This window comes from Oncorhynchus clarkii, chromosome 6 (genome assembly GCF_045791955.1).
Source record: "Oncorhynchus clarkii lewisi isolate Uvic-CL-2024 chromosome 6, UVic_Ocla_1.0, whole genome shotgun sequence".
Classification (NCBI taxonomy): domain Eukaryota; kingdom Metazoa; phylum Chordata; class Actinopteri; order Salmoniformes; family Salmonidae; genus Oncorhynchus; species Oncorhynchus clarkii.
The window spans coordinates 17,865,941-17,890,065 of NC_092152.1; the positions used below are offsets into that span (position 1 = coordinate 17,865,941).

The following is a 24,125-nucleotide window of genomic DNA, read 5'->3' on the forward strand; positions in this document are numbered from 1 at the left end:
TGGTTTGTTGAGATCGGTGTGGATGAACTTGACTGGCCTGCACAGAGCCCTGACCTCAACCCCTTTGTAGACCTTTGGGATGAATTTGAACACCGACTGCGAGCCAAGCGTAATCGCCCGACCTCACTAATGCTCTTGTGGCTGAATGGAAGCAATTCCCTGCAGCAATGTTCCAACATGTAGTGCAAAGCCTTCCCAACTCCATATTAATGCCTATGATTTTGGATTGAGATGTTTGACGAGCAGCTGTCCACATACTTCTGATCATGTAGTGTATTTAGGGCAAGAGTTTTTTTTCTCACCCTTTTGGAGTTCCACATGGTCGATTTTTGCATACTGTTCAGTTTATATATGTTACCCCTTGGCAGCGTAATCAGAAAGCACAGGATTGATTTTAACTGCTACGCAGACGATACACAACTTTACATTTCCGTGCCACCGGAGGATTTTAGCTCCACAGTTAAATTATTAGACTGTATTAATGATTTAAATACTTGGATGGCTCACAACTTCCTCCAGCAAAATCAAGACAAGACTGATGTACTTATTATTGGAGCCAAAGCACAGAGGGAATCTGTCCTGCATGTTTTAATTCACAGGCAATAAAAATCAAACACCAGGTCCAAAAACCTAGGTGTCGTTTTAGATTCTGAACTCAATTTCGAATCACACATTAGGAATGTGACAAATTGCTTTTTACCACCTGAGGAACATTGCCATGGTGCGGCCGTTTCTATCTCAGGCTGATAGAGAGACTCATCCATGCTTTTACTACTGTAATGCTCTCCTGTCTGGTCTACTCAAGAAAGCCGTTGTTCAACTGCAAAACATACAGACTGCTGCAGCAGACTGAGAGCACACATTACACCGCTTTTAAAGTCTCTGCACTGGCTGCCTGTGAGTTTTAGAATACATTTTAAGATTCTTCTGTTGGTTTTTAAATCAATCGACAATTGTGCATCCCAATACATATTAGACATGATTTTAAGTTATGTACCCAGTAGGTCCCTTAGGTCCTCTGGCACTGGCCTTTTAACTATCCCAAAGCCCAGGACCAAGAGGCATGGAGAGGCAGCCATTAGTTATTATGCCCCCAGCCTCTGGAATAACCTGCCAGAGAACCTGATGGGAGCCAAAGCTGTGGAAATATCTAAAAGAGATATTGAAACACCTTTTTAGCTTTATTTTTCCTCGGGTTGCTTTTTAGTCTTTCAGTTTTTATTGTTATTCTTTTGTTTATATCCTCTTATGTTTGTTGTGTAGTAAATATTTCAGTTTTCCTGTATTGTTTTTTCCTGTGAAGCGCATTGCATTCATGTCTGAAATGTGCTATATAAATAAAGCTTGACGTGTGTATGTGTTGCCTCTCTGTGTCCTCTCTCTCCCCCTTCCCCCTTTTAGATTGAGGAGTCAGTGCACTCCATGGTGATGCGTTACGGTAGTAGGCTGTGGAAGCTCCGGGTGCTCCAGGCCGAGTTGAAGATCAACATTCGGCTGACGCCCACCGGGACCGCCATCCCCATCCACCTGTTCCTCACCAACGAGTCAGGCTACAACCTGGACATTAGCCTATATAAGGAAGTCACAGACCCCTCAACAGGACAGGTAGGTAGATCAGGAAGAGCACTATAAACCGGATCAGCTCACTTGCTTCCCAGTGCTACAGGAAATTGCCACTCACATTCAGTGTGCACAGATTGGTACAGACTGCACAGCCAGAGAAATGGTGTTGAATAAGCAGTGCAGGAGTAAAGATTATACCATTAATAAAGGTTTCATAGGGCATTCGTGAAGACTAGATGCTTCACAAATCATTGATAAGAACTTTCTTTTTAAGTTTCTCTATCAATTCAAAGCTATGAGCTGCTGCTGACCTCCGTCTCCGATCTCTAGATCATGTTCCAGTCATACGAGGACAAGCAGGGCCCTCTGCACGGCATGCTCATCAACCATCCCTATGTCACCAAGGACCTGCTGCAGTACAAGCGCTTCCAGGCTCAGACCCTGGGCACCACCTACGTCTACGACTTCCCTGAAATGTTCCGACAGGTGGGGTCCCTCTCTCTCTCTCTCTTTACCTCTCTCTCTCTACCTCTCACTGTAAAAGTTTTTTACCCTTGATCCTTCCTCTGTTTAAGCTGTGCGGACTGTATTTATTTTTAACCCATGTGTCTCATAGGCCCTCTTTAAGCTGTGGGGTCCGGGTGACAGTTACCCTAAAGACGTGCTGATGTGCACTGAGCTGGTGCTGGACCCGCAGGACCGACTGGTGCAGATGAACCGCCTGCCTGGAGACAACCAGGTAGAACACGTTATGCTCAAGTGGATTGGAAGGAACTGAAGCAAAGATAAGCAGGACCCTATTTATTTTAAATCCCCTATGTTGTCCCAAAACCACATGGCAATCGCATATACCCTTCTTCACTCTCTCTCCCTCCCAGGTGGGAATGGTAGCCTTCCGGATGCGGATGAAGACGCCTGAGTATCCCGAGAGCCGCGACATCATCGTCATCTGCAACGACATCACCTATATGATTGGCTCGTTCGGGCCCCAGGAAGACCTGCTGTTCCTGCGGGCGTCGGAGCTGGCCCGGGACGAGGGCATTCCACGTATCTACATCTCAGCCAACAGCGGGGCGCGTATTAGCCTGGCCGAGGAGATACGACACATGTTCCAGGTGGCCTGGATCGACCCCCAGGACCCTTACAAGGTGGCTTACCACCAGGCACTACTTACCAGTAGACTCTATGCCAGACCATTTAACTATTGATGCACTCAACTCAATAGTCATTCTAAAAAGGTCTTTGGGTGCAGGGTTGAAACTTGTAAGGGCATAACCATGCTGGTAAAGGGGGGGAAAACACTCTCGCTGGAAATACTCATTCAAAATGTAAATAATTTGCTGCAGTAGAGGTCATGGCAATCAAACATGTTCCTTTTCTGACTTACCAGTATTCCTTCCCTCCACATGTGCTGGTGCCATGGTCTACTAGGTTGGACAAACAGAATTGTGATCAGAACAGTGGTGGGTGGGGCATAATGTAATCACTATCAGCCTCTACACAGTCATGCCCTGTCTCTGTCACTGTGTGAGCCCTCTTCCTTTGGACTGATGACTGTTTGATTTATTGTGTCCACCTGTAGGGTTTCAAGTATCTGTACCTGACGCCCCAGGACTACACCCGCATCAGCTCCACCAACGCTGTCCACTGCCACCATGTGGAGGAGGGAGGGGAGTCCAGGTAGGACACACCCCCTTCACCTGGGGCTAGTCACCCCTTTATCAAATAGCACAGCTTACACACACAGTTTGTTATCCCAGAGATTCGCTGACTCACTCTCTCTCACTCTCTCCCATCCCATTGAATGGGCTCCAGGTACGTTATCACTGATATCATAGGGACCGAGGAGGGACTGGGTGTGGAGAACCTGAGGGGATCAGGCACAATCGCCGGGGAGACATCCCAGGCCTACGATGAGATCATCACCATCAGCATGGTCAGGAGGAGACGTCACATCACCACAACAGACAGACACGCACGCAAACCGCGCACGCACACACACACACACACGTCTCTTCGTCTGGGGTTAGATATCCCAGGTGGTTAGGCCTACCATGCCTCATAGCTTATGTTAAAGCCATGTTATGTCCTGGTTACTGCAGGTGACGTGCCGTGCCATTGGGATCGGGGCCTATCTGGTGCGTCTGGGACAGAGGGTCATCCAGGTGGAGAACTCCCACATCATCCTGACTGGGGCTGGAGCCCTCAACAAGGTATGCCTCTGTCCTGTCTGTTTGGATTCATCATGCTTTTGACACCTTGTAAGACTTTTCCAAGAAGTGAACACAGGTCCACTATTAGGATAACATAATGGTAATTTGAGACCATATCAGCAGTGGACTGACAAGGAATATATCAAAATATGTTTTTTAGCTAAAATACCCTTTTAAGAAGAATCGTATTTCATAAATAGTGAAACTATTACTTTAAAAAAAATAAAAAACTATTTTAAATAACCATTAATGCCTTCTGCTTTTCAACCACTTGGACGACAGGTAGCCTAGTGGTTAGATTGTTGGGCCAGTAGCCCCACTGTTCCCCGGGCTGTAAAGAAGTGGATGTTGATTATGGCAGCCCCCCGCACCTCTCTGATTAAGTTGAATGCATTCAGTTGTACAACTGACTAGGTATCCGCCTTTCCCTATCCTTTCCCTATCCTTTCCCTGTCCTTTCCCTATCCTTTCCCTGTCCTTTCCCTATCCTTTCCCTATCCTTTCCCTGTTGCGCAGCATCCGAACCAGATGAATGTAATCCACTGGATATGTGGTGTTTTTTCAGTTTCGTTGACAGTGGAGCTGTTTTCATTGCAGGTCCTGGGCCGAGAGGTGTACACCTCCAACAACCAGCTGGGAGGCGTCCAGATCATGCACAACAATGGCGTGACACACAGCACGGTGCCTGACGACTTCGAGGGCGTTTTCACCATCCTGCAGTGGCTCTCCTTTATGCCAAAGGTACATTCTAAGAAGAGAAAGAACATCCTAGCCTGATCCCAGATCCGAGTAGTAGTGCTGATCTAGGATCAGGTCCCCCCTGTTCATATAATCGTATTCATTATGATCTAACAGGCAAAACTAATCCTAGATCAGCAGTTATACTCTGAAACGCCAAGTTGGCAAGACCGCACAAATAGATCTGGGACCAGGCAAAAGATGTCCGGTAAGAGGTCAAACTCAGCCGACCAACCCCCAGATAGAAGATCTCAGAACATTGTTCTACTCTGGTTTCAGAACAAGCACTCTCCGGTGCCGGTTATCCCACCCAAGGACCCAGTGGAGAGGGAGATTGAGTTCACCCCCACCAAGGCTCCCTATGACCCCCGCTGGCTACTGGCCGGGAGGCCCCACCCCAGTAAGACACACTCTGCAGAATACATAACCCTCTTAACTCTGCCCAGATTCTATTTCCCTATAGATATATCACTATCATTTTGATTCCACGGTGTAGTGTACTGTACTGTATTTTGAATCGAACCAAAACTATTTAAAGTGCATTAAAAAAATGCAATAGACTTTACATATTAATGTGGACGACTAAATCAACTCTGTTTGTGTGTTGTGTTTAGCTGTGAAAGGAGCCTGGCAGAGTGGATTCTGTGACCATGGCTCCTTCATGGAGATACTGGGATCTTGGGCCCAGACAGTAGTGGTAGGCAGAGCCAGGTACGCACATACGCACAATAGCAACTTGTAATCTAAGAATTCTGTGATAGAAATGCTTACAGAAGACATACGAGTAAAACTTCAAGTCTGCAGGTACAATGCATTATGATGAAATTCTAATGCATTTGAATCCTTACTAAATACCAGCCATTTTGAGTCAGTAGAAAACGTTTTCTACATAGAGAGAGACATTTGAAGTGTTATAATATGACATTATAAAGGTCCATACATGTTGACAATATGTAAAGCATCATACCTACAGGATATGGAACCCCTGAGAAGTTAGTGCTCAGAACGTAAATTAACAACTAACTTGTAACAAAAAACATCACAGGTTAGGAGGGATTCCTATTGGTGTCATCGCAGTGGAAACACGCACCGTTGAGGTGGCTATCCCGGCCGATCCAGCCAACTTGGACTCTGAGGCCAGAGTGAGTGGCTTAGTGTCCACATTGTACACTGAGTGTACAGAACATTAGGAACACCTGCTCTTTCCATGACATAGACCGAACAGGTGAAACCAGGTGAAAGCTATCATTCCTTATAGATGTCACTTGTTAAATCCACTTCAATCAGTGTGTAGATGAAGGGGAGAAGACAGGTTAAAGAAGGATTTTTAAGCCTTGAGATAATTGAGACATGGATTGTGTGACATTGAGGGTGAATGGGCAAGACAAAAGATTTGTGTCTTTGAACGGGGTATGGTAGTAGGTGCCAGGCACACCGGTTTGAGTGTGTCAAGAACTGCACCGCTGCTGGGTTTTTAATGCTCAACCGTTTCCAATGTGTATCAAGAAGGGTCCACCACTCAAAGGACACCCTGCCAACACGACACAACTGTGGGAAGCATTGGCGTCAATATGGGTCAGCATCATATTTAAAAAGTCAGTTCCAATACCATATTTACATGTGCAGGGATACTGGAGTGATGGAGGTAGATATGTTTAGGGGTAAGGTGACAGGGATACTGGAGTGATGGCGGTAGATATGTATAGAGGTAAGGTGACAGGGATACTGGAGTGATGGAGGTAGATATGTTTAGGGGTAAGGTGACAGGGATACTGGAGTGATGGAGGTAGATATGTTTAGGGGTAAGGGGACAGGGATACTGGAGTGATGGCGGTAGATATGTATAGAGGTAAGGTGACAGGGATACTGGAGTGATGGAGGTAGATATGTATAGAGGTAAGGTGACAGGGATACTGGAGTGATGGCGGTAGATATGTATAGAGGTAAGGTGACAGGGATACTGGAGTGATGGCGGTAGATATGTATAGAGGTAAGGTGACAGGGATACTGGAGTGATGGAGGTAGATATGTTTAGGGGTAAGGGGACAGGGATACTGGAGTGATGGAGGTAGATATGTATAGAGGTAAGGGGACAGGGATACTGGAGTGATGGAGGTAGATATGTATAGAGGTAAGGTGACAGGGATACTGGAGTGATGGCGGTAGATATGTATAGAGGTAAGGTGACAGGGATACTGGAGTGATGGAGGTAGATATGTATAGAGGTAAGGTGACAGGGATACTGGAGTGATGGAGGTAGATATGTATAGAGGTAAGGTGACAGGGATACTGGAGTGATGGAGGTAGATATGTATAGAGGTAAGGTGACAGGGATACTGGAGTGATGGAGGTAGATATGTTTAGGGGTAAGGGGACAGGGATACTGGAGTGATGGAGGTAGATATGTTTAGGGGTAAGGGGACAGGGAGACTGGAGTGATGGAGGTAGATATGTTTAGGGGTAAGGTGACAGGGATACTGGAGTGATGGAGGTAAGGTGACAGGGATACTGGAGTGATGGAGGTAAGGTGACAGGGATACTGGAGTGATGGAGGTAGATATGTTTAGGGGTAAGGGGACAGGGATACTGGAGTGATGGAGGTAGATATGTTTAGGGGTAAGGGGACAGGGATACTGGAGTGATGGAGGTAGATATGTTTAGGGGTAAGGTGACAGGGATACTGGAGTGATGGAGGTAAGGTGACAGGGATACTGGAGTGATGGAGGTAAGGTGACAGGGATACTGGAGTGATGGAGGTAGATATGTTTAGGGGTAAGGGGACAGGGATACTGGAGTGATGGAGGTAGATATGTTTAGGGGTAAGGGGACAGGGATACTGGAGTGATGGAGGTAGATATGTTTAGGGGTTAGGGGACAGGGATACTGGAGTGATGGAGGTAGATATGTTTAGGGGTAAGGTGACAGGGATACTGGAGTGATGGAGGTAAGGTGACAGGGATACTGGAGTGATGGAGGTAAGGTGACAGGGATACTGGAGTGATGGAGGTAAGGTGACAGGGATACTGGAGTGATGGAGGTAGATATGTATAGAGGTATACATTTTTATCAGTCATATTGCTTGGGGATAGAAGCTGTTCAAGAGCCTGTTGGTGTCAGACTTGGTGTCAGACGTGATAGACCGGTACCGCTTTTCATGCGGCAGCAGAGAAAATTGTCTATGGCTTGGGTGGTTGGAGTCTTTGACGATTTACCCAGCCTTCTTTCCAAACCGCCTGATATAGAGGTCCTGGATGGCAGGGAGTTCAGCCTCAGTGATGTACTGTCCGCACAACCCTCTGTTTTGTACACCTAGTGTATGTTGTGTCCTTTAATGATTACGTAATGGACCTGCTTGTGTCATATGCCAAGGGGACCTGTTAGTAAGCCGTCATTAATAAAGTTTTGATGCCTTCGATCATTTAGAAAAGAAATACATGATCTGACAAGGTAACACAGACTGAAATGACAGCTACACCAGAGTGTAATATCCCTCTCTGTGCGTTCCTCTCAGCTGGTGCAACAGGCTGGCCAGGTGTGGTTCCCGGACTCAGCCTTTAAGACGGCCCAGGCCATCCGTGACTTCAACCGCGAGCGGCTGCCTCTGATGGTGTTTGCCAACTGGAGAGGCTTTTCCGGGGGAATGAAAGGTACAGACTGGTAGACCCAGGTTGAACCCAGGTCTGGTACTGACTGGAACAATAACTGCCACTAAAACACCCCAGCATTTAAAGAATAAAATAAAACCATAACTACTCGTCCGTTTCTCTCAGCATTTATAGAATAAAATAAAACCACAAGTGCGTTTCTCTCTCTCTTAGACATGTACGACCAGGTGCTGAAGTTCGGTGCCTACATCGTTGATGGCCTGCGGGAGTTTCGCCAGCCCGTGTTGATCTACATCCCGCCGCACGCCGAGCTGAGAGGGGGATCCTGGGTAGTGATCGACCCCACCATCAACCCTCTGTGCATGGAGCTCTACGCAGACAAGGAGAGCAGGTGGGCCTTTTTACATTTACACAGGAGAGAAGCTTCCCTGCATTGTGAATGAGTTGCTCTCTTACTCTCTCTCTTTCTCTCTCTTCATCTTTACCCTCCCCTTATCTTCCCTCTCCTCTTCTCTGTCTGTCTCTGTCTCTCGCTCTCCCTGTCCAGGGGTGGTGTGCTCGAGGCAGAGGGCACTGTTGAGATTAAGTATCGCAGGAAAGACCTGTTGAAGACCATGCGCCGAATCGACTCAATCTACGCCGTTCTGGCTGAAAAGCTTGGTAAACTCTTACAACAGTACCTGTAGTTTCACCCATATCTACAATAGGCATTATGGTTTTTTTTTCATTAGCATTATAACAATTGTTGAAGTTTTGGCATGTTTAGAGTAAAAGGAGTATGTCAACTATTTAAAAAAACAACTGGGTCATTAGGCACCAAACAAAAATAATCAGACTGAAGCAGGATAAGACTACCTGGATTTGTCCAATAAGAAACAAACATTTTCTGCTTTCCATTGGAGACACTGGCTGATAAATCCTCTTGACTGACCAGGTACACCCGAGCTGACGGACAAACAGCGGCGGGACCTGGAGGCCAAGCTGAGTGCCAGAGAGGAGTTCCTACTGCCCATTTACCACCAGGTGGCAGTGCAGTTTGTGGACCTCCACGACACTCCTGGTAGGATGCAGGAGAAAGGTGCCATCACGGTAAGAATCAACTTTTCTCTCTGTATTTTCAACAACACTCCCTGTGTTATGATAGTCAATCAAACAAGAGAAGGTCCCAGAGCCAACACTGCAAAGCAAAATAAAGTTGAAGGAAATTACAAGTGGAGCACATGGGCTGGCAGGAGATGCATGTGTCGTGGCCAGTCCTATTCTCTGTACCTGCAATGGGACAGGGGCATTAGTGTCCCTCCCTCTCACTCTATTGTCTGTGTAACCCGGGGGTGGTCTGTGTAACCCGGGGGTGGTCTGTGTAACCCGGGGGTGGTCTGTGTAACCCGGGGGTGATCTGTGTAACCCGGTGGTCACATGCAGGACATCCTGGACTGGAAGAACGTGCGGAGCTTCTTCTACTGGCGTCTGCGGCGCCTCCTGCTGGAGAGCGTGGTGAAGTGTGAGGTCCTGCAGGCCAACCCAGAGCTGAGTGACGGACACATCCAGTCCATGCTGCGCCGCTGGTTTGTGGAGACTGAGGGAACAGTCCAGGTATGGACGTCACAACTGAATGTCTCCGTTCATGTCATACAAGTGGTGTTATGCTATTATAGTGTAGTAGCCCTGTCTGAAACATGTAGCCCTGTCTGAAACATGTCCTAATTGTCACCCTCTGACAATAAGGAGTTATTTTTGATCCAATGTTTAAGATGTTGGGTTACTGCGTGGGAGACACAATCTATTTCACTACAATCCATTGTGTGGAGAAGTGTTTTAGAGTGAGATTCTGTGCCTCATTTCCAGGCGTACCTTTGGGACCACAACAAAGCGGTGGTGGAGTGGCTGGAGAAACATTTGACCAAAGAGGACGGCACACGATCAGCCATCAGAGAGAACATCAAGTACCTGAAGAGGGACCACGCCTTAAAACACATCCGCAGGTACACACACACACACACACACACGCGTGCGCACGCATGCACTTGAATGTACTGTGTGTATATGCTGGCAACTACCAGTAATCCTATTGTGTATACTGTGTTTGTTATTCTAGCCTGGTGCAGGCCAATCCTGAGTTGACCATGGACTGCATCATCCACATGAGCCAGACCATCACTCCGTCCCAGAGGGCCAAGATTTCCCACCTGCTGGCCACGATGGACGGCACGGCCCCCAGTTAAACTCCAGGTCTGAGCTGAGCTGCCTGACGCCTTACACAAGACATCTATGTAGTTTTCCCATACGAGAGAGACTAGAGAAGTAGACGTGTGGACCCTAGGGCCAGCATCTTCTCCAGTGCATCCTACTTTCTGTTGTAATCAGGTGAGCCAATAAAGCTAAGACTAAAGCTTGTCTTATTCTCAGGGTTAGGGCTAGTTAGTGCTACTCACACACTGTAACCAGGCACAGCGTTGTTTCACCTTGCCACTGCACATGTACCACATGCTGTGATTGGACATGTTTAGGATGTTCCAAGCATCTCAGATCATCTCAGATCTATCTCAGATCATTTCAAATACTGTATTTGAGCTTGCCTGTTCAAATGGAACCAATAGAAAATGATCAAAGGTACCAACCACACCCACCTGACACAGGCAGGCAAAAAAATGGTCTGGTTCCATGTAGCGGTTGACATTGCTGTGATCAGAGGGAACCGCCACTACTCACTGGCATTTCAAATGCACATTATCAATAGGATGGGAAAACCCATATATTTACAAAATGTAACATTCATTGAATGGATTGAACCTTGGGCCTTTTTGTCATTATTCTAATAAAGATTCTCATTGCTATCCTTTGAATGTACGGCATACTGTACGAAGGGGAATGTTCTTTTTTCTTTCCCTAATTAAACCAAAGGTTAGTTTTTAGGTCAGTGTCGTCTTTAAAAGCCTAACTGTGTGCAATTTGAAAGTCAGGTAAAAGCTTTTTTTGTACTTAACGTTACCACCCGGTGTTTATTCTTGTACTGTTGAATTTCTTTCTTTGTATTATTGGTGTTTGACTGAATTAGAAATACACATGTGTTTTTCCTGAGTCATTTCATTTGTATTTTTTTGTTGTCAAATGCTAAGTTTCCATCCAATTGGCGACAGATTTTCATGCTAATATTCTAAAATTAGCATAAAAACAATATGTGCATTTTCCCACCAGAGATGTGTTTCCATCAAATTGACTTGTTGCGGATAAAAGGCTGTGTGTGATGAGCTATGCACAAAAAAATGACTTTTGCTGTTAAATTCCCATTTACCGAATTAAAAAATTTAAAAAACATAAATGGGTTTCCGTCGGATTTTCAACTTTACTGATGGTTTTAACAATTTTTTATTTATTTATATAGCGAATGTGCTCATTCAGGTCGAATAATTTGCGTGATAACCAACAACTCTCAGATATACAGTGCAGGTAGGCTAGCCTACATGATGAGATTATCATGGACAAAAGAGTGAGATCATTTTGATTTGTCAAACGGCAGCCAAGCTTTGATCATCATGTCACCAGAATAAGACCCTCAATATTTATTGGAAAAGAGCATCAAGATCATCACCGTGCACTTTCACCACCCTGTGAAGTTCATCATTTATTTCATCTGTAGCCTAATTAACTGCATGCTTTCCCAACCAGTCTAGTGGGAGGACCACACAACATGTCATCGCATGACTCCAAGTTTACTTTGATATGGTGGTTATTTCTCACATAATACATTTTACAGATACAAAAATAACCCACCTTATAATAACCCACCTGATAATAACCTGGTATTTTGTTTTGTCGACATTTGTGAAGTTTACCTACAAATTTGCATCAGGCCTGTTGTCACCTTTCTTATCCAACATGTACTTTACTCGCATAAAAAGGTTGGATGGAAACCTGGTTATTGATGGTGTATACATGGTGTGTAGTCTGGCTGAACAATATAAATGCCACTAGATAAATTCACACCCATAGTACTTGTATGGTGCTCATTTGGAACAAATGGACACCTAAAGAAGATCATGATTTATGCTATCTTTTTGTATGTGATATGAATACGTGTACATGTTTTCATTGTGTTTAATAGAATTCTGATTGTTGCTTAAACTCAGGTGAACAGGGGCAGACAACGGTGCAATGGATGAATGACAAAATTGTAACCGAAAGACCCCAAGCTATTCTCCTGCTGTTGCCTTCAGCAAAATATCAGATATCCATTTGAAATTGTGTTAATAATATATATAAAATATCTGCTATTTTGTGTACGTAACCCTAATAAGAGGTAAAGTAAATAAATGTAATGAATCTATTTTCAGCACAAAACTGAAACTGATTTACCCATTGTGATTTTATTGTTTTTGTGTAATTTTAAAGTACATGTAGCCTGACTGTCATAAAAAATCACTTCAATGATGAATTCAGAATTTGACTAATTTTAGCATATTTTCCAATGCTGACCTGTTTTGGAATGTATGGGTAAATACTGTTTAAGAAACTAAAGCTTTTCTGTGGAGATAGAAGGGATTTGAAACATACAAATATATACAGTAAACCGTGTTTGATAAATTCTTCCCTTTCTCCAATATAAATAAAACATCACAGTAATACTTCCTAAGATGATACAGACAACAGATAAAGAACAGGGAACTTAACAGTATCATGGTAAGGCTTACAAACACAGGAATGCCAATGGTACAATAACTAGCAGATGGTAAGTTAGTCGTTGGTGTACTACAGGGTAGCACAGCTTCTTGAGTCTTTGCCTGGCAAAGCTCCACCAGAGATGTCCGTATGTTTTTGTCAATTTGCTCCTAATTTGAGTTTCCCTCTTAGCCGCCCTTGGTTACTCCTCTTGCTTACAGTACACAGTACCTTCGGAAAGTATTCCAACCCCTTGACTTTTTCTACATTTTGTTACGTTATAGCCTAATTCTAAAATGTATTAAATATATTTGTTCAGCAATCTACACTCAATACCCCATAATGACAAAGCGAAAACAGATTTTTATGTATAAAAAAACAAAAACAGAAATACCTTATTTACATAAGAATTAAGACCTTTTGCTATGAGACTTGAAATTGAGCTCAGGTGCATCCTGTTTCCATTAATCATCCTTGAGATTCCACCTGTGGTAAAATCAATTTATTGGATATGATTTGGAAAGGCACACACCTGTCTATATAAGGTCCCACAGTTGACAGTGCATGTCAGAGCCAAAAACAAGCCATGAAGTCGAAGGAATTGTCCGTAGAGCTCCGAGACAGGATAGTGTCGAGGTACAGAACTGGAGAAGGGTACCAGAACATGTCTGCAGCATTGAAGATCCCCAAGAACACAGTGGCCTCCATCATTTTTAAATGGAAGAAGTTTGGAACCACCAAGATTATTCCTAGAGCTGGCCGCCCGCCTAAACTGAGCAATCGGGGGAGAAGGGCCTTGGTCAGGGAGGTGACCAAGAACCCAATAGTCACTCTGACAGAGCTCTAGAGTTCCTCTGTGGAGATGGGGAGAACCTTCCAGAAGGACAACCATCTCTGCAGGACTCTACCAATCAAGCCTTTATGGTAGAGTGGCCAGACGGAAGACACTTCTCAGTGAAATGGCACATGACAGCCCGCTTGGAGTTTACCAAAAGGCACCTAAAGACTCTCAACAAGATTGTCTGGTCTGATGAAACCAAAATTGGCCTGAATGCCAAGCGTCACGTCTGGAGGAAACCTGGCACCATCCCTACGGTGAAGCATGGTGGTGGCAGAATCATGCTGTGGGGATATTTTTCAGAGGCAGGGACTGGGAGACTTGTCAGGATCTAGGGAAAAATGAACGGAGCAAAGTACAGAGAAATCCATGATGAAAACCTGCTCCAGAGTGCTCAGGACCTCAGACTGGGGTGAAGGTTCACCTTCCAACATGACAATGACCCTAAGCACACAGCCAAGACAATGCAGGAGTGGCTTCGGGGCAAGTCTCTGAATGTCCTTGAGTGGCCCAGCCAGAGCCCGGACTTGAACCCGATCATACCTCTCTGGAGAGACCTGAAAAGAGCTCTGCAGTGATGCTCCCCATCCAACCTGACAGAGCTTGAGAGGATCTGCAGAGAAGAATGGGAGAAACTCCCCAAATACAGGTGTGCCAAGCTTGTAGCGTCATACCCAAGAAGAATCGAGGCTGTCATCGCTGCCAAAGGTGTTTCAACAAAGTCCTGATTAAAGGGTCTGAGTACTTATGTAAATGTGATATTTCCATTTATTTATTCTTTTAATTAGCTAAATTTTCCCAAAACCTGTTTTTGTTTTGTCATTATGGGGTATTGTGCGTAGACTGATTTAATCAATTTAAGAACAAATTGTGGAAAAAGTCAAGGGGTCTGAATACTTTCCAAAGACCCTGTATGTGTGTGGTTTTAAAATTATTTTGATCAAATCAGTCTCCAAACGGACCTCTTTCTCCCATCTGAAGTAGTGGCTTGGGGACGGCAACACAAGTTGCACTGTCATTGTGGACAGAGAAAACCAATGAGGGTTCACGCTTTTCAGTCAAAGAAGATGTGGGGGGTTTTTGGTGTCAGTAGTGGGATTGACAAGTAGAGCCTCTGTGCAAAACAAAATAAGGTATTTTGATTCTGTTGGTGATGCATCACTACAGCTCTGTCTTTGACTTTCACTCTGTGTTGGGGATGTTTTCATTAAAGCAGGGCGGTGATGGGCTTGCTGTTGCCTGGCGTGCCCATGTACTGGGAGGAGAGGGCGTCCAGGGTGGCGTATGAGGTGAACAGGCCCGTCGCCTGCAGGTCTGAGAAGGGCATGCTGCCTCCACTGGAAACAGGAGGGAGGCTGCCGGTCATGGCGCCCAGGTCACAGTCAGACAAACGCAGGGGAGAGTTACTGAAGGTGCCCAACGCTTCCAGGTTAAAGCTGTCATCTTTCATCTCCTCCCACAGGTTACCTGAGGACAGAAGGAACTAATTTTGTCACGTCAATGGTCATCACTGCTTCTAAGAGACAAGAAAATGGCCAACTCCAGTGCAAAGTAACATTGGTTTGAGAATTGTTCAATTAGTATATCATGTTGTGACTAGGTGCTATAGCTACCCACCTTGTAGAGCGAAGTCCATGATGCTGGGGTCCAGTGCGTCCACCTCTGTGTTGACGTCACCGTGGAGACTGTAGAAGTCATGAGGCTGCTTGCCGGGATGCTCGGTGGCAAGAGGGCTGTGGGAGAGGTCAGGAACGGTGTGGAGGGGGGGTGTCTGGGCGGGGGATACCGAGGCCAGCCTGGCCTGGGCATTGGCCTGGAGCTGGGCATGAAGCTGGTGGTGCATGGGCAGGCGCTGCAGGGACAGGGTGACCACGGGCTGGGGCTGCATCTGGCCTTGGACAGGCAGGGTTAGGCCGGACGGACAGCTGGGGAGACGGGTCATCCCGGGGTCCATGGGCTTTCGTCTGCAGCTCTCTGGCCGGTCCGTGATCAGCTTGTCCAACTCATCTGACAGAGAGGGAAAAACAGGGCAGTTTAGCAGCTGATGACAGACTGATGACTGTCCATTTAAAACAAAAAACTTAGCAGAGTCTAAGCATATTAGTGTCAATTGGAACATAGCCAACTGTACTGTAGCCGTGACAGTTGCCACATAGACATAAAACTGAGGAGGAATAATCATCTTCATTGGTGGAGGGTCATGTTCTTCATTGATGGGCCGTGTTCAATAGAGCACACACAATTTTTCAAAAACATTTTGCAAAGGAAAACAAAAATGAGTTCAGGTTGTTCCTCCCTGTTTCAGTCCCTTTTCCTCTATTTTGTGCCTATTGAACAGGATCCAGGTTGTGTGTGAATAGACCTCAGTCAGCCCTGTGGTCTCACCTGGGTTGGCCATGCTGCGACGGATGGCTGGCAGGTCCTTGCGCTTCCACTTCTGCATCTCCTCTTCCATCTTGTCGATCTTGGCCGGGTTCAGGGCCCAGAGGCAGCCCTTACGCGAGGAGCCGCTCATCTTGTTCTCCACCTTCTCAAAGCACTTGTTTAGAGACAGGTTGTGTCGGACTGAGTTCTTCCATCCGTCTGGTGCTGTCTATAGGGAAAACAACCCCAAAGAGAGGAAGGAGACATTTAAACAACTTACTAAACACAATGCTAACTTCCATGCAACATATCTGCTTCCCCAATCCCTATTTGAATATTAGGCCAGTTTTCTGGACCCGGTCCTAGACTAAAAAGCAGGTTCAATGGTGATTCTTCATTGAGCATGCTTTTTATTCCAGGGTTAGGCTTAAACTGGGTCCGAGAAACCAGTCCTTAGAGGATCTGCTCAAGTCTTACCTTAAAGTAGGGGAAATGCTCCTTCATAAAGCTGTAGATCTCGCTGACAGGGAGACTGCCCGTCTTGCTGTTCTTCAGAGCCATAGCAATCAAACAGCTAAGGATGGATCAAAGTAGAAAGACAATATTACCATTTAGTTATAAATCTAGGAAGTAAATACATTTCATATGGTTGATAATTAGACCAGGGTCTTGTTCATTAGGCACCAAAGGGAAGAAAATGGACTTAAATGGGGAACTACCTGAACTTGTCATTTTCTTTTGTGTGCCCTAGTGAACATGACCCGGGCAATACAATACTACTGTAATGCCCCTTGGCCCAGGGGAGGCTTACCTGTAGGAGTAGATGGGCTTGGGGAAAGACTTAGGCTGTAGGTCCTGGTTTTGTGGAGCCAGGCGTGGCTGTGTGAACAGGTTTTGGTTGTTGAAGGAGACATTGCTATAGAACCCAGCAGGAGAACACTGAGAGAAAATGAGAGAACAATCTAGAATATTTGTAATGTATATTATTTATTTTAAATGAAAATAGTGTTTTAATTAATGCCATATAAACATCAACCCCTTAATCAGCAGTAGGCTGTAAACTAATAGAATAATCTCTAACACTACATTAAGTTGCTCATATACCCATGTAGTAACACTGTAATTACACTAACATTACTGTATTAATAGGTTGTTACGTTGTCATTTACTAAATACTCTTTACAATACTATGTAATTATATGTAACAATTCATTTCTAATTCACAAACTGTATCCACAGCCCAGTTGTAGGGATGACGTAGTTACCTGCTGGCTAGCCTGGGTCAGAGTGAAAACTTGTTGGGCTGTAGGTTGGTAGGCAGAGGCAGGACATTGGTACCCTGGAGAGGGCTGCCCATTCATGGAGAATGGAGACATCTGTGGAATAGACCCAGGGCAACTTCAGTATATTTACTATATGATTTCATTTAGCTAGAGAATAAGCACTGATTAATAAAACAGTTTGGATAAATCATATATGTATTTTTTAATGTCAGGATGCATAACTTACATTTCCGCTGTGGGGGGTGATGACGTTAATTCCCAGGGGGCTGTGCTGCATGTTGCTCTGTAGGTGGATCATGGATCCCTGTCCCCCTGCCATGGTCATGTTGTTCAGCTGAGCTGTGAGGAAGGAAGCAGTACAAAATCCAGGTCTGTCTTCAATCTCCACACATCGGCCCTGTTCCAATACTTTAGAAATGCATCCTTCCTCGCTTCCTCGAGGTAAGCAAATGTGATTGGATAGGGCTGAGCAAGGCTACCACCCTATTACTTTTGCCAATTTAAGTATTCTGATACATGATTGTGCTTCAAGGAAGATAAGAAGGAAGGATGCATTAGTAAAGCATTAAGACAGGGTCCATGGCCCTATCAAGTATCAGTGTAGGCCCAAGTCTATATCCCCTTATACTGCACTTTAATCATTCTATTGGTCTTGCCAGTCTCATTAGCCAGATTGGCAGTTATGCTTCCAACTGTAATCATTTTGATAAATTTGTCCTCTTCAGCATCAGAGCACTCCTGAACTATCCAATCAGAGCGTGTGTGTGGATTTGAAATGGTGCAGGCTCCCCCAATTGGTGTGTGTGTGCGTGTTTTTGTGTGTCTCACCTGTCTGCTGCTCAAGCAGGCTGCCCCCCTGCCCCTGGGAAGGCCCGTTGAAGTCTCCTCCACCACCACCGCGACCATCGGCCATCTGCTGCAGCCGGGGAACATCTACAGATGTGAGCCATGACAGAGACTGCAGTTCCCCAGGGAGATCCTCTTGAAGCTGGGAGGGGTCTGTGGTCAGAAGTCTGCAGGGACGGGACACAAGCAACACAACCACTCAGATACACAGCCTAGCATACAACTGTAGGATATATCCAGACCTGGATTCAAATACTAGTTGGAATCAGTATTGCCATGGAAGCAAAAAAATAATAATCCCAAAAGTACAAACCCCAAAACAAATGTGTAAGTAGCCACTTTATAAATAGTATTCATACTATTCAGGTCTGGTTATATTTAGGGCAAATATACAGGACACTGACTGAACAGACATGTATTCCATTAAACCTAAAGTAATGCATCCAACATTGGTGTGGGAGAAGTGAAAATGAATCATAATCCAGGAGTATAATCTTATCTGGGATTTACCACAAGTATATTATAGAGTGCTATTTGATTAGCTAATTACTGTAATAGTAACATTATGGATAAAAAGCCAACATTCTCGTTATTATTAATCCCTCTTCAGTAACTTGCTTATGACCTTCCTCATCAACAACAATTTTAATGTTCTCATCTACTTCCTGAGTTTTGGGAAATACAAATAAAAATAAGTGATCATTAGATTTGCAACATAACCACCAACAATGATGATCAAGTTGTGTCAACAATGAATTCCCATACCTGCGTACAATATTTGTGAAGATTTACTGCTTAATTTGTGCTTAATCGGGGCATGGGGTGCCAATCAGCTTTTGCTCATTATTTATTTTAGACAGGAGGGCTCTGCAAGGAGAAAAGAGAAGAATCCTCTCCAGTCGTCTCTCTACACACTTACTGTAGAATAGTTCAGTAATTGGGGTCGCTATGACGACACTCACTATTCAGTTACTTTGTGGGTCTGGAGACTGTAGGATCCCCCGCTCCCCACCCCAACTGCAAACAAAATCACCCCTACATCAGGTGACTACAATCTCCCTCTACCCATTGGCTGAATCATAAGTAAACAGCGCATGAGATCATTTGAAAATATGGGAGAGCGGCACATGTCGCTCTGCAACAGTTGGCCTTGTCTATTGAAAAATTATCACCTATTGTGTCCCAAACGACAAATCTGTCCAGTGGCACGTGGCCCTATTGTTTCCACCCAGACCCTTCCTTGATTGTCTCTGCCGTTTTTTTAACGTTTTTTTTTTTTACCAGCCCCTGCATTAATCTGTTGGAATGACAGTCCTCACACAAGAGGGACAAATAGGATGCCATCTGCTTCCCTGTCCCTCTCCCCTCACACTGTCCCCCCTCCTCCACCCAGAAGGGCAGTAGACGGGGCCCTGGGGGACTGAGGGAGGAGGGTGGGGTTGATGGAGGTCAGCCTGTCACCTGAATAAATGACATTTCATCCAGAGCTTTGCCTTGGCACAAGGCTTTGGACACCTTGACTGCATGTGCTAGTAAAGGCTTGTGAATAACCGTCTCTTTCAAAGCAGAGTGACAGACGCTCCTGTGAAACTGTACACCACAGGCACCACCACAGACACCTATTTCTACTTGAGATTTGTAGTATGAGCTCCCTCTACCCCCAAAAAAGACACATGCACACATGCCTACATACATGCACACACACATGCGTGTTCTCTCTCTTTAAAAAAACGACAAATATATGCCTCACCAGCTGTAACCCTGAGTTAAGGCTTAATCCAAATAGGTAAAACACATTTTAGAGAGCACTAGTTCCAATGGAAGCATATAACAAGATGACTATTTTGGCCTTAAGGGATGTTCAACTCAATACAACCTAACGTGATTTGCCATCTACCTTGGCTGTAGTCGGATCCCCAAGACAGTTCTTTGGATATGTATTTTGTTTATTTGACTTAGGTATTTGATAGTCATTGTATTTTGTCAGTATTAACATAGGGTCCCATTCATTCTGAAATATGTCTAAATCACCTTACAAACAGACCAATCCAACTCATATTACAGCAGTATCCTTTCCTGAAGGACATGTCTGAACTTTTTTGGGGTTCAATCCACTTTTGAATATTGTCATTGAGTTGCATCAAAGCAAAATCTGAAAGTGGATTAGGCCTATAACATGATAACATGACTTTTCAAAAATCTAATGTAGACACGATATTCAGAAAGGGTACATTTGTAATATAGGATTTGGGTATTTGTATGGTGTTTTGGCCAAATTTTCTAAATGAATGAGGAATTTACTACAGCCAAGGTACAAAAATCAGGTTAGGTTGTATTTGTGAACATGAATATCCCTTCAACGATTAGTGGGATTTGATCAAAACATTTAAACTTGATTGGAAACAGTCATAGCCTATATAACACAATTTATATGTAAAACACATTCTTAATGCTTTTTTATTTTTTCCTGAAAATCTGAAAAGCATCTCTAGGCCTAAGCCAATCACCCTAAATATTTTTACAGCAATTAGGATGCCTCTTCCCTATACACCCCCACTTAACCCACAATAAAGAGCTTGTTCAACGAGGCACGGCATGCTGGTCTATAGTGTCCCCCGTCTAGCACAAGCCGCACAAGCTTTCCCAGAGGTTCAATACTACACAGACCCCACTCCCACCTCCTAATTGAGAGCCACTTCTCCTCGCTAGTGACCCGGAGAGCCCCATCTCCCCCTTGGAGCCGGCGGGCCAAGAGGCTGAGTCTCACTGTGTGCCGGCAGCGGGAGTGTAAACAGAGCTGATGGTTTCTGACAGATCCATTCAGACAAAATCATTTATTCTTAGGTAGTGGGTTTTTTTCTCCCCTTTTTCATACACCACCTCCCTTCACTGAAAGAGCTGTCCATCTACCGTTGGATTAAAACTACAGTATAGGGAGTTTTTGGAAAATATATATTGGAGTTATCCTTATACCTAAACCTTTTGAATCATATTTGCCTTTTTTTTTGTTAAGTGGAGCCAACTTTACAAAGATACAACTTTGATCAAAAAGCGTATCATTGCAATTCACAAATCCAGTCTTACCTGTAATCTTGTGGAGAGGGATGATGACCTGAATTTTCTAGAACTCCTGACATCCTGGATGTAATTCCACTTTCTATCATTTCCTGGGATATTTGATAATGCTGAAACAAGGAAAAAGTGCCTCTGCATAAGACATCTAGGCTTCAATACTTGATGTCATTTAGGTCTAGACCTATTTCTTTTTTTAAACTGACCAAACAATTTGAATTTTGTTTCCTTGTTTTGTCTACTCATTATATAGGCTATGATTATGACCTTTAGATAAATAAAATATTAGCACATCAAACAGACTACTTATGGAGGAAAATAAGTATTTATATTATGTATGATATAGTATTATGTACTACATTAATCATATAGGCTACAATGAATGCACTATTTAAAACATCTGAATCTGATTATGATCAGTTAATAACAATAATGATATAAGCTAATGACAATCATATCAGCTATCATGGAAAAAACATAACAATTGCAAATTAAAATAGACAACAAACAATACTTTAGATGTGTATAAAAACAAGTTACAGGGGTATCAGTTCACAAATGTAGGCCTATGCTTCAAATTAATATAACATTGACGTTTTACAATACAGAAAACAAATGGATTGCTATTTAATAAGCATTGCAAATGATAAGGCTATTTATTAATATTTTTTTACTGATTAAAAAAAACTACTTTTTGTGCAATCCCTAAATATAGCAGCGTTTCCCACCCTTTCTGAAATAACAACAATGACACAAAAATGAAAAGTCCTCTAATATAAATAATCTCCTCTCACTCAAAGTATCATAACTATTTGCTGACATTCATTCTTGTCATACCGGAAAAAGTTCAATCTTACCTGTTCAGGATAATCTGCAGAAAATGTTAGTTGTTGACGAGTCCGTGTAGTCTACTGTGTTTTCACTGTGCTGCACTTGTTTCCGAAAAACCGTTTTTAAATTTCCCTCTCTGGAGCTGTCCAGCACACTGTCATGCGCAATAGGCCTACCTACCTTAACGAAGCCTGTTGTTGCTCAAAGGACAGGATCCTAAGGGTTTGACAGCTGCTGCCAATGTAACAACTTGTAACAGACTCCCGTGGAAGACAGTACACCATCCGAATGGACAAAAAAAATATGCAGTCTGATCTCACTTTTTGTATTTACACCTAGGCTAGTATTTCCTTTAATTATTATTATTATTTTTTTTGTGGAGTTTCTGGATAAACAGTAGGCTATCCATGGACAATGACGAATTTGAGAAAGGATGGTTTCAAAACAATAAACCACTCTATAGCTGTAGCCACCCAGTCTCTATCCAATATAGTTGACAATTGTCATTGTACGGCGACATATGGTAGCATACTTGTGTGATCCTTTTTGTTAGTTAGCTAAAATAAATTGTTTGGTCAAAATCGAGGTGCAGGTGCGCCTTAGATGCGTCGCTATAGCCTACAATACACAACATTAACACATCACTTTGCCCAGTCTTAATTTGAAATCAGCGCTACAAATTAAAACAAATTAATGCAAATAAAAAATAAGAGGAATAACTGCTTAAGAAAGATGTAGTCCTATAGCGTATTTGTACCCTATACAATTTCCCTTCGATATAATGTCCAGTCCTCCCAAGTTCCAGTTTTCAAGTATTCCAACATAGTAATTATTAGAGACCTTCGACTCTGATGGTGTCTATCGCTACTTGTTAGCGTCTGAAACGGAATGAATGTGAATTAAAAGGCGAGTGCTTGTAGACAATTTGTTTCCCCGCCGCTGCACCCGCGCCTTTCTCCGTACAACAGCGGGAAAAATAGGCTGGAAGGCGCGCAGGGGAGGTAAAGGGTACATGAGCCAAGGAAACAACAGGGCTGCAAAGTTGTCACTTGTCAGAAGAGATTTGAGCTGGTGATGTCAACCTGTGTTATGGGACACAGTATTTTGACTTCAATCTTAGCGTACTTTAGGTGACAATATACATTGGAAGTAATAGACTCTTATGGGCTAAACTGCTAAAGACAACTGCTTAGGAAAGGTGGAAAAGTTGTCTACCTCACTGTTGTTTTTGTGGGTGTACCAACTTTAAAATCTGTTGTCCACGTTTACATAAACAACTAGAATTTGAGAAACATCTTACAAAAATTCACAACCGGAAATTAACACAAATGTCTGTGGGGATAGAGCCAGTGAAAGCAGTGTCAACCCATGGGACACCACAGATGGTAAATCATGCTGCCGCAATGGACACAATCAATGATTACATGCATGAACGTAACTGACAAAATAAGGCCTTCCCCAAAGATCCATAAAATCTAAGTCCTAGAGCCCGTGGTGTTACACTGTATTATTCACATGTCTCTACTTAGATAATTTGCCGAGGGACCACAACTCCCTTCACTGCGCCATAAATATTTAGTAAAAGAAAGTCTGGCCATCCTGTTGTTGGAACAAGGTTAATGTCTTATTATGTTAACTGCATATTATTACGTTAAGATAGAGGAAAAAATATGTGGAGAGAAATTATGTTGAGAGAAATAATTTTGAGAAAATGGAGAGAAAAAAAGTACTAAAATGTACTGTAGTGTCACAGTGGTAAATGTAACAAAACATTTAGAGTTCTGATTGTGTGTTTACAGGCTGATGTCATTTTGACTGTGACAGGGCTCTCAAGTGGTTACATTAGTTACATTATACTGATAAAGGATTAGAGTGTGTGACATAAAGTACAGCCAAGGCAATCAACCTCCTTCCAGTTCTCTGCTGCCAATGACGAACGAACTGCAAAAATCACTAAAGCTGGAGACTCTTACCTCCCTCACTAGCTTTAAGCACCAGCTGTCAGAGCAGCTCACAGATCACTGCACCTGTACATAGCCCATCTGTAAATAGCCCATCCAATCTACCTCATCCCCATACTGTATTTATTTATTTATTTATCTTGCTCCTTTGCACC

General features: G+C 43.8%; 2 protein-coding genes across 7 annotated transcripts in view; one reads left to right on the top strand and one right to left on the bottom strand.

The window, feature by feature from the left end:
* LOC139410680 (acetyl-CoA carboxylase beta) overlaps nt 1-12,555 on the top strand; it is a 56,109-nt gene extending 43,554 nt beyond the window's left edge. For all 6 annotated transcript variants that reach the window (XM_071156073.1, XM_071156074.1, XM_071156075.1 and 3 more), the window contains 18 exons: nt 1,402-1,605; nt 1,894-2,049; nt 2,180-2,302; nt 2,442-2,711; nt 3,146-3,243; nt 3,379-3,499; nt 3,666-3,776; nt 4,374-4,517; nt 4,794-4,914; nt 5,129-5,225; nt 5,560-5,656; nt 8,026-8,161; nt 8,333-8,510; nt 8,667-8,779; nt 9,054-9,208; nt 9,542-9,712; nt 9,965-10,101; nt 10,215-12,555. In XM_071156073.1, coding sequence (XP_071012174.1) covers nt 1,402-1,605; nt 1,894-2,049; nt 2,180-2,302; nt 2,442-2,711; nt 3,146-3,243; nt 3,379-3,499; nt 3,666-3,776; nt 4,374-4,517; nt 4,794-4,914; nt 5,129-5,225; nt 5,560-5,656; nt 8,026-8,161; nt 8,333-8,510; nt 8,667-8,779; nt 9,054-9,208; nt 9,542-9,712; nt 9,965-10,101; nt 10,215-10,341 — 2,559 coding nt within the window. In that variant the 3' untranslated portion in view covers nt 10,342-12,555. The remainder of the gene's footprint in view (nt 1-1,401; nt 1,606-1,893; nt 2,050-2,179; nt 2,303-2,441; nt 2,712-3,145; nt 3,244-3,378; nt 3,500-3,665; nt 3,777-4,373; nt 4,518-4,793; nt 4,915-5,128; nt 5,226-5,559; nt 5,657-8,025; nt 8,162-8,332; nt 8,511-8,666; nt 8,780-9,053; nt 9,209-9,541; nt 9,713-9,964; nt 10,102-10,214) is intronic.
* A 2,265-nt stretch (nt 12,556-14,820) lies between these two features.
* On the bottom strand, nt 14,821-22,076 carry LOC139411933 (forkhead box N4). Its single transcript, XM_071158695.1, has 10 exons — nt 22,036-22,076; nt 21,191-21,291; nt 18,089-18,273; nt 17,487-17,599; nt 17,243-17,353; nt 16,789-16,916; nt 16,455-16,551; nt 15,999-16,206; nt 15,231-15,620; nt 14,821-15,080 (listed from the first exon to the last, which is right to left on the bottom strand). The coding sequence occupies exons 2-10, from the start codon at nt 21,268-21,270 to the stop codon at nt 14,821-14,823; spliced, it is 1,572 nt and encodes a 523-aa protein (XP_071014796.1). The 5' UTR covers nt 21,271-21,291; nt 22,036-22,076.
* Between the last annotated feature and the right edge of the window lie 2,049 nt (nt 22,077-24,125).

What these genes read in the sequence shown, in the direction of transcription:
- LOC139411933 (XM_071158695.1), bottom strand. Translation starts at nt 21,270, where the DNA reads ATGATAGAAAGTGGAATTACATCCAGGATGTCAGGAGTTCTAGAAAAT. An exon ending in CCTGCTTGAGCAGCAGACAG is followed by an intron (nt 17,600 to 18,088) that starts GTGAGACACACA and finishes CCTTCCTCACAG; the next exon opens with CTCAGCTGAACAACATGACC. An exon ending in AGCATTTCCCCTACTTTAAG is followed by an intron (nt 16,207 to 16,454) that starts GTAAGACTTGAG and finishes TTTTCCCTATAG; the next exon opens with ACAGCACCAGACGGATGGAA.